At 32.2% G+C, this 14,541-nt stretch overlaps 1 protein-coding gene across 5 annotated transcripts; it reads left to right on the top strand.

The window, feature by feature from the left end:
* Positions 1 to 1,587: 1,587 nt before the first annotated feature.
* Positions 1,588 to 9,999, top strand: LOC126736463 (uncharacterized). 5 transcript variants are annotated; one of them, XM_050440836.1, is made up of 8 exons: positions 1,591 to 1,829; positions 7,231 to 7,410; positions 7,464 to 7,728; positions 7,785 to 8,041; positions 8,097 to 8,188; positions 8,247 to 8,495; positions 8,554 to 8,720; positions 9,634 to 9,999. In XM_050440836.1, exons 2-8 carry the CDS (start codon positions 7,237 to 7,239, stop codon positions 9,888 to 9,890), a joined length of 1,461 nt encoding a protein of 486 aa, XP_050296793.1. In that variant the 5' UTR covers positions 1,591 to 1,829; positions 7,231 to 7,236; the 3' UTR covers positions 9,891 to 9,999. The 5 variants fall into 5 exon arrangements, with proteins under 5 accessions (XP_050296796.1, XP_050296794.1, XP_050296793.1 ...); XM_050440835.1 differs by having other exon boundaries at positions 7,785 to 8,047; XM_050440837.1 differs by lacking the exon at positions 9,634 to 9,999 and having other exon boundaries at positions 1,589 to 1,829; positions 7,785 to 8,047; positions 8,537 to 8,676.
* Positions 10,000 to 14,541: the final 4,542 nt, after the last annotated feature.

The raw sequence follows: 14,541 nt of genomic DNA, 5'->3' as shown, positions 1-14,541 counted from the left end.
AGCACAGCGAGTCCCGCTCAGGCGCTCTTGACATTTCCAAGGCATTTGACAGAGTGTGGCATGAGGGACTACTAACCAAGCTCTCCTCAATCTGCATACAAAACTCATTATTGAATTGGATCAAAAGTTTTCTTGAACAACGAACAAGTAGCCGTCGATGGATACCTTTGCGACAAATTTAACATTAACGCTGGAGTCCCTCAAGGATGCATTCTATCCCCTACCCTTTTCTTGATATATATCAACGATTTGCTAGGAACCACTATCAATCCAATCTACAGCTTTGCGGACGATAGCACACTTATTTCCACATTTAAGTCCGCCAAACCAACGACAGCCGCAAGTTCTCAGAATCTTAGGCAGCAACAAGTAGCTTCAACCAACAACGATATTAGAGCAATCTTGGAGTGGGGCGGTAACAATCTGGTCAGTTTTAACGCTAAAAAAATAGGCTGCAGTATTTACGATGAAGACTAACCTTGGTGGCTCGGAACTGGTTATGGCAGGGAAAACATTGACAATGAAATCATCTTTACATCTTCTAGGAGTCGAGGTCACCAACTTTGTGTCCTGGCATGACCACGTTGCCGAGGTCGCCAGGGCGGCTTCCAAAAAACTCGGAGTGCTTTTCAAAACGAAAAAACTGTATACACCAGAACAGCTGCTGACTCTTTATAAGGCTCAAATACGCCCTTCCCTCGAGTATTGCTCGCATGTCTGGAGCTCTGCACCCAAGCATAGTTTAAACCTGCTGGATTCTATACAGAAGAGAGCTATTCGTCTTATCGACCATCGAACCAGAACTGACAAGGAGTCTGGATAGTCTGGAGCACAGGAGAAAGGTGGCTGATCTCTGTTTATTCTACCGTTATTATCACGGTAAGTGCTCCTCTGAGCTGGCAGGCCTGATTCCACGCAGGGCTGTTCCGACAAGAAGGACGCGTCTAGCAGTTGCGGCTCATCAACATCGAGTCCACCTGCCTACCCCAAGCGATTCAAGATAAATGCCCACAAATATCTTCGCGCAAGTACCACTCCAAGAGTGACATAGGACTTTCCTCTTGTGCTTGTGTTTACCATAAAAAAAAAAAGTCACTGGTCTGTTGATAACATGACTCTTAAATATTTACGAACAATCCAAGGTAAGTGCCAAGGTAACTTCTCCTTGACACAGTAACTTCGATCCTGACGAAAAATATTGAAAATATGACCATTTGATCCACTGCACAATGATTTACTGTAGCGTTGGGAAACATTTCCATTATATTTCGTGAAATTTGTCGCGGTTCAAATATCCGCCCTGGGCACTTGCCCCGCCTGCGCCTAGTGTAAATCCTCCCTAAGAGGTTATTAAAATTTTCAAAATTATTTTTTTAAATAAGATATTGAAAGGAAAGACCGATAATTCCTTTAGCAGAACTTTTTTAATATTCTTTTCTGAGTCGGTGCAATAGACGCAAATGTTCTTGGTGATTAGTTTCAACCTATTGTTCTATGAACGAATATAGAAAAAACAAATATCGATATCGAATGCGTATCTAAAATAATTATTGCCCATTCCTATATAAATATGTTTTGGTTGACTTAAACTTTTAAAAACTGTTAACACTGTTAACAGTGTTAACGGTGTTAACTATATTTGTGTTCTGTGATACATAGTATTTACTGCTCACTTTTTTTATTAATTGTATTTTATTATAAGGGATATGGATTTTCCGGTTTAATATTTCATTGTCATGTTGTGCAACATGCTGCAAATCAGTTTGATTCGAATGTTCATCAGCTTTACACAACATTAAAGTACAAATTTTCAAAGTAACAATTTTAAGGTGAGTTTAATTTTTTATTAACATAAATAAAATAAATAATGTTTTTATTAAGAATAATAATATTATTAAATATTAAAAGGTGAATTCTAGCTTGTTTAGTTTCACTAACCCAATACTCTTAATTAATCTGAGATTAAAGAGTTCACATAAATCCAGATAATAATTTTTAAATAGGTTCGATACTAGGCAATTGATTAAACTAGTCCTAAACAGTTTTATTTTAATTTTCAATTATCTAGTAAGTATCTAGTCTTATATTTGTTGCTGTTGCATTTGTGAATTGCAGATCATTATAACACTATTAATTATTCTATTCACAAAAATTATGAAAAAAGAAATTGATAACTTACCCACTAAAAATATATTTTGAAAATAAGAATACCAAACTATTGGTTATAAAATTGCAGTGTAAGATTGAATTAACTGTTCAATCTTATGCAGCAACTAGCTGCATACTACAGATATACAGAGTATAAGACAAAAGTTCCTACTAGACAAAGACCATTGAGGCTGTAGAATTAGGAATGAATGCGTTTAATTGCAACATGGTTTTAGATGATGCATATTTATATAAACTAAATGATTGTATTTTATTCATGGAGCAATGGTAAAAAAGGTGTAGTCTCTCTCTATATTAAAAAGCATTTGAGGGGTTGGATAATAGAGCAGTCTAACCTGCTGCTCTCTAGATATACTGAACGGTCACTTGCGAAGAGGAGAGAAATGCATTCGGTGAAATTCTTATTTAATTTACTTAACCATAAAATTGACTGTCCATCCCTTTTGCAAAGGATTTGCTTTCATATATCACGCCCAGGATCTAGACAGTGTCCAGCTTTTAACTTGGACACAGCCAGGTCCAACATTCGGTACCAAAGTCCTATTCACTTTATGTGTCAAATCTTTAACACTATTGCTGATTCTTGTGATATTTGCCATAACAATCTGGCACTTATTTTGAGTCACCTGCGTATGGTCGGTGAGGGAGGCTAGGTTATTTAGTTTTTAGTTTGAATACATTTATTTAAATTTTTTTTCTGCTCTTTTGATTTAAATTAATTCTTGATTCTTATCCTATTTTATGTGTTGATTTTTTATTATTTATCGTCTCAAATTTACTACTTTTTTTTTATTATATAGCAATTCTTTTATAGTTTAGTTGCATGGATCTAATAATGTTCATGCATTCGTACATTTATATATTTAATTGATTTTCCTGTAACTGGGTATTTGTGACCTGTTGGAAATAAAGCTTATTATAATAATAATAATTATTATTATTATTATTTCTTAGACACCCCTACTACTTAATTTTTTTTACTGTGGTATTTTTTGTTGGTATATATACTGGGAGTTCATTTTATTTCTTAATGTATTTTTTGTATATACAGTTTGGTCGGGTTCGAGTTCAGGAGCTTTTTCTTCTAATTGTCTGCTTCTTTAAGCGACCGTAATCTATAACCATACGAAATTTCTTTTTGCCGGAAGCATAGGCTTTTTTGGGAACTATCCATACAGGGGCAAAATAGAGAGAAATAAAAGATCGAATGTTTTTTTGTCTAACAATTTTTGGCTTTCAGTTTAGATTTCTTGATTTATTGCGGGAGGATGCCTGTAGGATTTTACAGAAATGGGATGGTTATTTGCTATACGAATATATGAAAGAATTTTTAATTTTTCTAGTGGGGTTATGTGTGTTAACCTCAACTCTAAATCTGAGTCAAAATTTATTGGAATAGAGGGAGATGGATTTAACATTTCAAGTTGGTCCTCTGGGATGACTTTTATTCTTTAGCGGAAATTGATATTTACGTGAGGGGTAGCATTAGGACTCATACAAAACCGATTATTTACTTCGATTAGACCGTCTGTTCGTTAATCGTAAAAAAGGTAAAATAGCTAAGCTATTTTCATGATTAACAGGTATCGTCAGTGAATTAATATTATAATTTTGAATAGGTGCTGTAAGTGGTTTATTGTATAGTAGAGAAAAAGTTATTTTAATATTTTGTAACCTTATTGTCTTGTTTTCATAGTTGATAACAGCATTTAAGTTTTTAAAGTTCCTTTTACCAATTAATTCGTCGAATTTTCATTATGCCAGTTTAGAATTCTCATTTTAAATTCATAATTTATTCCTAATTCATCTAAAAGTAAGATTCTTCAATTTTTATTTCTTTTATAAGTCTTTTTACATACCGTAACTTCAAAAGGTTCAAAAATTATTGAATCGGAGGCACCTGAATCTATAAGTATAGTTATTTGCTTTTGACAGTATAATTTGGCGATTGTAAATTGTAGTCAGAGTTTTGGGGATAAGTTTCTGTATGTTCCAGCTGTAGAAATTGACACGGAGACAGGAGGATAGGCTTATTTTGAGGGGCGACAATATTTTTGGGTTTGCCGAATACTTGGTAATTTGTAGGGTAGGGCTTTTGAACAGGGTAAGGTTTAATTCGAATAAGTTGATTACGGAATCTCTTTTCTTGTTATAAAGGAAACATTTGTGGAGGTGTATATTGTTGGGGAGGTTTAAAGGAAGCATTTTGATAAAACATTTTTATTAAAAATATTAGCATTGTTGTTATTACTCTGTAATAAGAAATTAAGTGTATATTCTAAAGCTTCATCTAAAGAGTTTGGACACTGTAACACGAGAATCACTTTAAGGTTTGTGGGCTATTTTCAGTTAAAATAAGTATTTTTTTTTTGACATTTGCATCTAAAACAATTTTCTGAGGTATTGCAATAAAGTTGTAAAAATTCATCTATAGAATTTATAAAACTTTTAAGAACTATACTACCAGAGAAAGTTGGTTAAAGGCTAGTATGAAATCTAATATTTTCCATTTTTCGTTTGTATCTAAATTACTACTATCTAAATTTAAGTTACTTAATAAACCTATCAAATCACTTTCAACGTTTAAAGATTCAGTATTTAAACTTAAAGAATTACTATTTTTAAGTAGAACGTTTTTTAAAAATTTGTTGGTTCGGGTTTTGGTAAGAATCACGACCAAAGAGGTTTCTATAAAAGCGTGGTCAAACTAAAGCCTTTATGGTTCGCATGCTGGTATGGAGCAGGAACTGGGTTGAAAGCAGTCTCTCTGATAATACGGTAGATGAAGTGCCACTTTACAGCTTCTCTGATTCTCTCCTTATTTTATCTTGTTCGTAGAAGATGGTGAATAACTCTTGAAGATGCAATGATGTTTCGAGCTCTTGAGGTCGGGATAACGCAGTTACTTAAGAGTCACTTCCGGACAATGAAAAATCGATAAAGTGTCGAATTGCGTTAAACTGTTTGCAGCGCCAGTTATATTCTTAGAACACAACTTAACGTTTAAAAAAACGGTCAAAATTAGGGTGAACAAATAACAGTAGCACCTTTGACTCTATATAATAAATAATTGCTTAGTTTAATTGCTAAGTCTACAGATTTAGCATAATAAGTGGTTATAATATAATAAATAATTGCTTAGTTTAATTGCTTGACTTAATTGCTAAGTCTACAGATTTAGCATAATAAGTGGTTTGGGGTCATTACTCGCAGAAATCCTTCACAATTCTTAATTCTGAAATGCACGGTGACGTTTTTCCCACGATGCATCCGACATCACTGGCAAGGTCTTGGAAAGAGATCTTGGAAGAGAGGAAAGCACCAAGAACGATCACGTGTTGACTGGGTGAAAGATGACGAAAAAGTATGCAGCATATTTTTCTGTAATGTCTTTCTAAATCTTAGGTTAACCTAAGATTTAGATACTTAAGTATTGAAGGTCATTAAATTTAAAAAAGACGCCCAATTAAACCAAAATGAGTTAATAAAGCATTTTTCATGGCCATTTTAAAATTTAAATAACAGGGAAGAATAAATGAGCAAATATAGTGAAGATTTTTTTTTAATATTCTCTACCTGCTACTGGATAAAGCTGTTATATTACGGTCTTTTGTATCGCACAGTTTGTCGTTGTGTATAATAATTCTTTAAGTAACTTTCTTTTTCTACAATGTGTGCGTACATTTAAAGAGCTATTCGCTAATAAGTTGCATGATTGATGAGTAGCCACACAGCTAGACTTCGCCTCTCTTATATCCCTATAGAAATGTATGTATGATACCCACAACTGTAAATTATTTATTTGTTAAATAAAAGACGTTTATTATTATTATATATATATATTATTGTTCTTTTATATTTCATTCTAATTAGTACATACTTCAATTACCTAGCATATGAGATTAGTATTTTCTAATTTGATTATTTAAATTAATATCCAATATTAAGTAGATTGTGTTTCATCGTTTGCTGCTTAGTTTTATCATTCCTGGGGCGGTAACGATACTATAGGATACTTACCTTTAACTGTAATGTGGACTTGTATCAAAAATTGGTTTGGAATCCTGAAGTATAAATAACAGCAATAAAGTTGACACATTTAAGTTTGTATCTTTCTTCTCTTTACCCAGATCCTTTGTTTTACCAGTTTTTTCACAAGTAGCAAATATTGGCTTTTAAAAAATAAACAAGTTTTAATCCATATTTTCCATAAAAATTCACCATCATGGCTGTTTAAATATATTTTTTGATTAGAAAGTCTTAAACGATTATATGATAGTTTCAGTTAGTAAATTGAAATTTTACAAATTGCAAAGTAATTAATTGAATAAACAAAATCAACCAAAAATATCTAATCTATTAGGATTTATATTGGACGCCATTCTTCAAAAACTGCTTGAACGTACGAAATGCAGGAATCTACGTCAGAGTCGAAGAGCGCAAAGACTGTAAAACAATAAAAGCATAAAAAATACAGGATTAAAAAAACCTTTATTAGAGTTGTTTGAAATTTACCACACACATTCTCGCATATATTCCGCTCACACCTCCTATTTTGTTTTTTGATATTCGATCAGGTTATCTTTAAATTTAATAAACTGTAAATAGTTGTTAGCCGTAAATCCGGCAACCATTTGACTGTCCTGACCAAGAAGAAAGTCAGTTTAAACAGCTGTCGATAGTAGGGACTATTTAGCCACAAAAAGTTGTAATGGATTGCCAAAAAAAAATAGGAGATGTGAGCAGAATCAAAAAATACATCAATCAATTTTTAACCTATTTTCACGCCACGTTTTTTTTTGTTATAATATTCTAAGACGCCGAAGAAACCGCAAATAGGTACCACTATGCTCCATTAAACGTTTTTCATCTGTAACAATTTGTGAACTATTGTTGTTCGCTTTTTAGCTTAAGGCATTGGCTATCATTTTCTCTTGTATTTTCGTCCTAAGAGAGAAATTGACGAGTCGAGTATGGATTGTTTTCCATTTAAGCCTTTTCATCACTTAGTTACCGAAATCATTGTTATATGATGTATCTTAATGATCATATTAATTTCAGGTTAAAATGGAATGGTCACCTAAGCTTAAAGATTTGGGCTATAGCGAGTTTAAACTGTTGAAAAATACAAAGCTTGATGAGTTAAAAACTTATACTTTGCAAGATATTCTAGATAATAGTGAAAAATTTCCTATTAATTTTCCTGTTGATGCCGTTAGACTTAAGAGTCTAAAAAATAAGGTAAGTCAGTTATAAAATATAAGTTTAACATTAATAACTCTTTATTACCTCAGAAAAATGTCACCAAAGATTTTCTAACGAAAAGTATAAATTCAGTATATCCTTTTATGCACGAATCTGCGTTACAACTATGTATACAGTTTATTGAACTGAAACAGAATTATGGGAGCTCTGTAGAGCAGAAGTTTTATAAAAATATGCAGTTAAAATCATTTATTAATAGGCTGTTAAAAAATAGGGCAGTTATGTTCATGGGCAAAGCTGATTACTACATTTTGCTTTCTGGAGAAAGGGGCGCTAGAAAATGGGAGTTTTGTGGTATGTGCTAAAGTACAGCAGAGTTTTATAAAATCAATTTTAATATTATACACAAGGTACAGCAAGGGAATTTCCACCACTAATCCTAGAAAATTGCTTAAGCTATGATGAGATAAAGTTATCCGCGCTCCTCTATGTGAGCTCATACACTCACTTTATTAATAAAGGTGAAAGGAAAAATAGGGCAGTGTATGCAGATGATAGGAGTTTAATTCAGGATGATGGAATTATAATGGGTATGATTGGACCCCGTCTAAAAAAATTTTTTGTAATGGATTTTCAGGAGATTGTTCTAACCCCTAAGCAGAACATCGCAAATGTATATTTATTCTTTAAATTGATTTTAAAATTTTATATATGGATTGTAGGACGGTTGTGGTACCAACGAACCATCAATTCAAAAATTATTTTGTGAATTTTATCAAGAATACTCTTACAATTATGAAACTGCTCAAGAAAGGTAATTTATTGCGTTATTAGAAAACATTTACTTACAATAAAATCTTATTGTCCTTAAGGATGTCCAAAAATACCTTCCCAGGCCGCTACGTAAAATTACCGTTTCCAAAAGGAGCAATTTTCGATAACGAAATATATAAAAAACGCCTTACAATTGTTTTCGATACGATGCTAGTAGAAGCCAATTATAGAGCACAACAGTGTGGCAAAATGGCCTATCTTCACGTGGTTGGTTTGGGATTAGGAGTGTGGAAGATATCAAGCCATCAGGAGAAAATATACGTTAATTGGTTTTACCAAAGACTTCAGTATAGCTAATCTATCTGTATATTATGCTATTGTATAATAGTTTGTAATTAATTTTAGAAATTTGTCTTCGAAGCTTCAAAACATCAGTGATGTATGTTTCTCATACTTTGGAGACTGTGCTGGGTTAGAAAATGGCAGTTTGATAAAAATTGATAGACACCCGCTAGGAGGAATTTATATTCATATTTATAGGAGGCAGCCTCACGAAAAATTGGATGATCCTGGTATGAATGAATGAATTGTCTTTATACACAGAACCATTTAAAAATGCTAAGTATTACTTACCGGGTATTTAGTAGTTAGGTTTTTAGCACATGGATAAAGAAATGTTCAAATACATCCGAAGAAGAAAGTGGAGGTGAACACATTCAGTTAATTTTTAAGTAATAAGTTAAGTTAATTATAAGTAATTTTTTATTCTCATTCGTCCTGTCCGACTTTGACCTGACCTGCTGGACCTCTTTTTCCTTTATTTTTTCAAGTGTATGAAGGCTCTTAAGAGGTCTCTTCCTGAAATTTTTACAAATACATAATCCAATTATTAAACACAACATAAAAGTTATAATTTATGGCACTAATTATAATATATTTTAATAATAATGTATCTAATGAAACGAAAATACACAAATAGACTGGACCACAAATTAGGCCTCTGTTCAAAATTTTTAATTTCTTTATAGTTTTTGCATTTTTACCATACATTCATACAGAGACAAAAAAAGTTTTTTTTTCGTAAATAAATAAATATATTATTCTTACTATAAGAATTACTTACTATAAGGAGCAGACGGGCGGAGGAAACACAAGAAAAAAGAAATTAAAAATTGCAAAACAAGAGATTCGACTATCAGGGAATTATTATGTCAACTACGTAACAAACGATGTACTTCATCAGTAAATAACTATAAAATATAAAAAAAATCCTTTAGGTAATTTCTCAGTGTGACTTTAATTTAACTTTAATTCGAACATAAAGACGTACATGTTAGAAATACTCTTCTCCGTGCTTCCCTCTGGAAGCGCCTTTCGTAAGTTACTGCTGTTCTTCCGTAATATAACTCATTGTTGCTTTGCACCAAAACTTTTTGTTAAAAAGACGCTAAGACATATACATTGGGTTTTTTATTAATGCTTTAGATAAACTTCTAGTAGTGTCCTATGCATGGGACGGTAACGCTTTACCCGGTAATGAATGGTGGGACAACAAATTGGATAAAAGTGGAGACTCGGCTGCAGCTTCATCCACCCAAATAACAGAGCTGCATAACCCACACATTAACCCTCTTGTTTGCGCTGACAATCTAAGGATAGTGACTTCAGAGGGACACATAGAAACATTCAAGTCATTTATTGAACAAATGACTCGCAAAGAATCAGAAGCTCCGGGGAATTAAATAAGAAATTGAAGTCATCTTGAAGTTAGCCATTATATGTTATGTTATTATTTATGTTTCCTAAATGTGTTTTATTTTTATACATATTATAACAATTATATAAAACATACATTATAGTTTTAATTTATTTGAGTATTTTAATTTATAGGAAATATTATTGATGAAATCAATACTTCCAGGCAGAAAGAAGTAATTTACGTTTATTTTCATATTAAATAAAAAAATATTAAGATATAATTGAGAATGGCTAAGTGTAACGGCGTAACATAAGACTATTAAAATTTTAATAATTATTTTAAAACTTTTAATAAAGAGACTTTTTCTAATTAACAGCGCTTTAGGTCAACTTGGCCGTCGCTAGTGCGGAAAAGTGAAAAAACATTTTTTTTTTAATTTGTCTTTTTGGTAAATTTTAAAAGGATTAATTGAATTCAGTAGAGATGATTGATTATTGGAGCTAAATTAAAAAAAAAATTATTTTATTATTAAAAAGAGCGACTGTAATTTAATATCTGTTAAGAAGCTCATAAGTACTAGTTACAAAGTTTATTTAAATAGACACATGTGACATTTCTAAATATTCAAAATTCAACAGGCAACAGCTAGGTTATCACGGAAGATTTATGAGTTATATTATGTTTGGTACTTGATAGATGCATAAACAAAGTTGTTAAAAAGGATTTGGCAAAATTAATGAAGAAGAATGACTGTAAAATAAGGGATATTTGTCGATATTGTTTAAGGTCATATTATCGTAAAAGTCATATGATTGCACAACAAGAATTTTGAACCTAGTTCATACCAGGGATGAGACATGTTCCTGTTAGTTTTACTAAATAAAAAGATTAACTTAGCCTCATAGATGCTTTAACGCTTTACTAAATATTTATCTTAATGTCACGTAAAAATGAAATAAATAAATTCATTAGAAAATTCAATAGTTCAATTAATGAAAAATCAGTTTAACAAAAAGTCGAAAATAATAAGGAGGAGAGTATACGTCTTAGAACATTGAAACACTAACGTAAGCATCGATTCTCTGTTGTCAAGTTTACACACATTTTCAAAAGAAGAAAATTTTTAGCGATATATCAACACGTGTAATATTGTTTTTTTTATGCTAATTTAACTTAGATGTTAGATTTTGGATTAAATATAAAAGTAGAAATAGATACAGGGTGTTTCAGGACTATGAGATCAAACTTCTAGGGGTTGTTCACTGCAACAGTAGAATCCATTTAGTAGAGTATAGGAACCCATGTCCGGAAATGTATCACTACGGCCCTAAGACGCGTTTAAATTTAAAAAAAATATTAATTACGTAAATAGGATCTGATGGATTTATTTTTACCTTTTGTATATGATACCATCACAACAATTGTTCAAAATGTCTTCCTCCAACCTCAATACACCGATTTAAACGCCGCACATGATTTCGGCGGACTACACTAAAAATTTGATCCTTGTTTTGAATGATTTCAAATGCTGCTGTTATTCGTCCAATTAAGTCTATCTCTGATTCTATTGGAGTTTCGTAGACTAAAGACTTTACATGTCCCCACAAGAAAAAATCGAGCGACGTTAAAACTGCTCCACCTCTGGCAATCCAACGGTTCCCAAACCGCTGAGCCAAATACTTGCGTACTTGTACAGCAAAGTGTGCCGGCGCTCCATCATGCTGAAACCACATTTGCTGTCTAACGTTTAGTGGAACATTTTCATGGAGTTCCGGGAGAACTTCCTCCAAGAAACGCAGATAAATAGGTCCCGTTAACCGTTCCGGTAGAAGGTATGGGCCAATTAAATAATCATCAACAATGCCTGCCCATACGTTGACAGACCAACGATTCTGATGTTTTCTTGGAAAAATTGCATAAGGATTTTCTTCGTCCCAAACATGGCTATTCCTACTATTAAAAATACCGTCTCTTGTGAAAGATGCTTCATCGGTCCACAAAACATATCGTAAAAAATTTGGTTGTGCAATGATGTGATCCAGAAGCCATCGATAAAATTGAACTCTAGGTAATCGGCTGCAGTCATACCTTGAACTTTCTGGAATTTTATTATAATTATAAAAAAAAAAAATCCATAAAAATGCTTTTTATTAGATTACGTACCTTTACTCAAATGAAGTACGTTAAAAAAACGTATAAACAGTTCATAAACAGTAATATTTATAATTTAAAGCATAACCTATTATTAATAAATATTTATCATGTCAATATTTTTTGACGACGTCACTGGTAAAGATGGAATCAACAATGAGTTCAAGTAGCGTTGCGATGTTGTCCGTTTCACTCATATATGTTATCTACATTCATTTTGAATATTGACTTCTTTATAGAGTATCTATCATATTTTATTAAAGAGGAACAATAGTATTATTTTGTGCCTGTCAAAATAAGTGACATGTTTTAATGATATTACGAGCCCAAACAACTATATGTTGGAATAAGCAGTTATTTCACAAATAAAATTCCAGTTTATCGAAATTCTTTTATTCTAATTTTTTATATTTTGTAAATGTGAAATTAACAACATTTTATATCATGGTTAATGTATGGAATTATTTTTACGGTTTAATTATTACTATTTTATTAATAGTTTGATAATTGAAAAATGCTGACAACTAAATATTGGAACATGTTTTGCTTTTTCTCAGGTTTCTTAGGTTTTAGTAGACTGGCGCGAAGAAGGTTTTGAAATGAAATATACGAATAAGTTCATTTACAATGAACATTGACGTGTGACAATTATTAATAATAATTGTCACACGTCAATTAAATATTAATGATTAACAACCGTCAGTTACGAGTAGAATACAATAATGGCACGCAAGAAACCTACTCATCCAAAAGTGCGAGGTATAGTGCGAAAACCATGGGTAAAATTTTCATTGAATTAACTGTGGCAATAACTACTATGTTTAATAGAATTAAGAAATATTGTGGGACTATTTTTTTTAATACCAGTTTTGATGTTACGCCATAAACTCAGGCTGTTTTTCAAAGAATTATAAGGCATTTAATTCGAATATGTAAGTCGGGAAGAAGACACTACGAGAAGTAACTGCAAGGTAAAATACTTAGAACATTGAAAAGCCTTTCAATGTTCTAAGGTAAAATAGAGAAACGGACGAATGTTTCTAGAAAATGCTGTCGCAAATATATCTACAAGAACGGTCTTAGTTTTTATAAGGTGAGTTTGATAGCTTCCTCTTTGCGATCTAAATTTCAATTTTTTTTATTTATTCGAGTAGGCCATAGAAAAATCATTGTTGAAGGAAATTCAAAAAAGGAATCGTTACATTTTGGGCCAAATCAAACCTTTCGTGAAACAAACATATCTTCAAAAAAGTTATCTATAGCGACGAAAGCAAATTTGATGTCTGTGTGAGAGATTACCAAAAGCGTGTGATTCGGGAAAAAACAAGCATTCCGTAAGGATTGTCTTAAAAGAGTTGTAAAGTTTCCATTGGGCATCATGGTGTAGGCTTGCATGTCGATCAAAGGATTGGAAACTTTACACGCGTACTTTGCCACAACTACGTACGAAATTGCGGGGGAAAAAGGAATATGGGATAGTTTTATCCCTGAATTTTGTGAAAGCCTAGTTAGTACAATATATCAGGCTGATATTCAAGATAAGGGTGACGTTACGCGTTATTAATTTTTATTTGTTGAAAACCACTTATTCCAATAATTAGTTGTCAGCATTTTTAAATAATCAAATAATTAATTAAATAGTAATTAACATAAAATATATCAGCTCCTGGACGAAATTATCGCACCACTGATTATTTTGTCAAGAATTTAAATAAAAATAAATATCAGTTAAAACAGTTATATATCTTTTCTCATACAAAAAGCAGAACTGGACAAAAACTATGTTTATGCTCTATCATGAAACATGCTGCTCATGAGGAGTGGGAAAACATTTCGCAGGAAAAATTTGATACGAGGAATGCCGCGAAGACGGTCATTGCAGCTGGAAGTGGCAATACACGATATTAAGTGTTTGTTCGGCAAGGAAATCTTTTTTTTCTTTTTTTAAATTTTATTTTGGTAGTTACAATATGAATAATTTCTTTATTTTGTTTGGTTAAACGAAAGCCCTTTGGTTCATTATTAAATCAATATATAAATTCAATTAAATCGTATGTTCCGGCACTACTAATTCAAATTGAACTATAATAATTAATTTATTAATTATTATAAAGCGTTAAAAGGTACCCAGATTTATTACCATTGGCCGCCTGGTATATGCCCAGCGCGCAAGTGAAGTACTAAGCAGCGCGACCCCGCTATTTTTGGGCAAGACAGTCGCCGGTCGAGTATTGAGCATAATACATAGAGCCATTAAAATCACACGATCGATTTACAACCTAAAATCTATAAATCTAACAAAATTGTGGAATTGAGGAGTGCTACTGTGGTGGTTGGCAGCAAATAGGTAGCAAGGAGGTACTTCCAGAAGCGACGGGAAGGAGATCAAGGTAGGTCTTATATTTTCATATCTCTGGGTATTCTCGCTTTTTTTATTATCTTCTTTCTATTTTCTCGACATTAAGAATTCATTATTGTTTTTCTTGAGTCTATTGTTTTATTTTTGTATCAAAATTGAAGTTAGTGAAAATCTATGTTTTTTC

Source organism: Anthonomus grandis, chromosome 5 (genome assembly GCF_022605725.1).
Source record: "Anthonomus grandis grandis chromosome 5, icAntGran1.3, whole genome shotgun sequence".
NCBI classification, from domain to species: Eukaryota; Metazoa; Arthropoda; class Insecta; order Coleoptera; family Curculionidae; genus Anthonomus; species Anthonomus grandis.
Note: the sequence above shows the minus strand (reverse complement) of the source record. Positions and strands in the feature narration are given on the sequence as shown.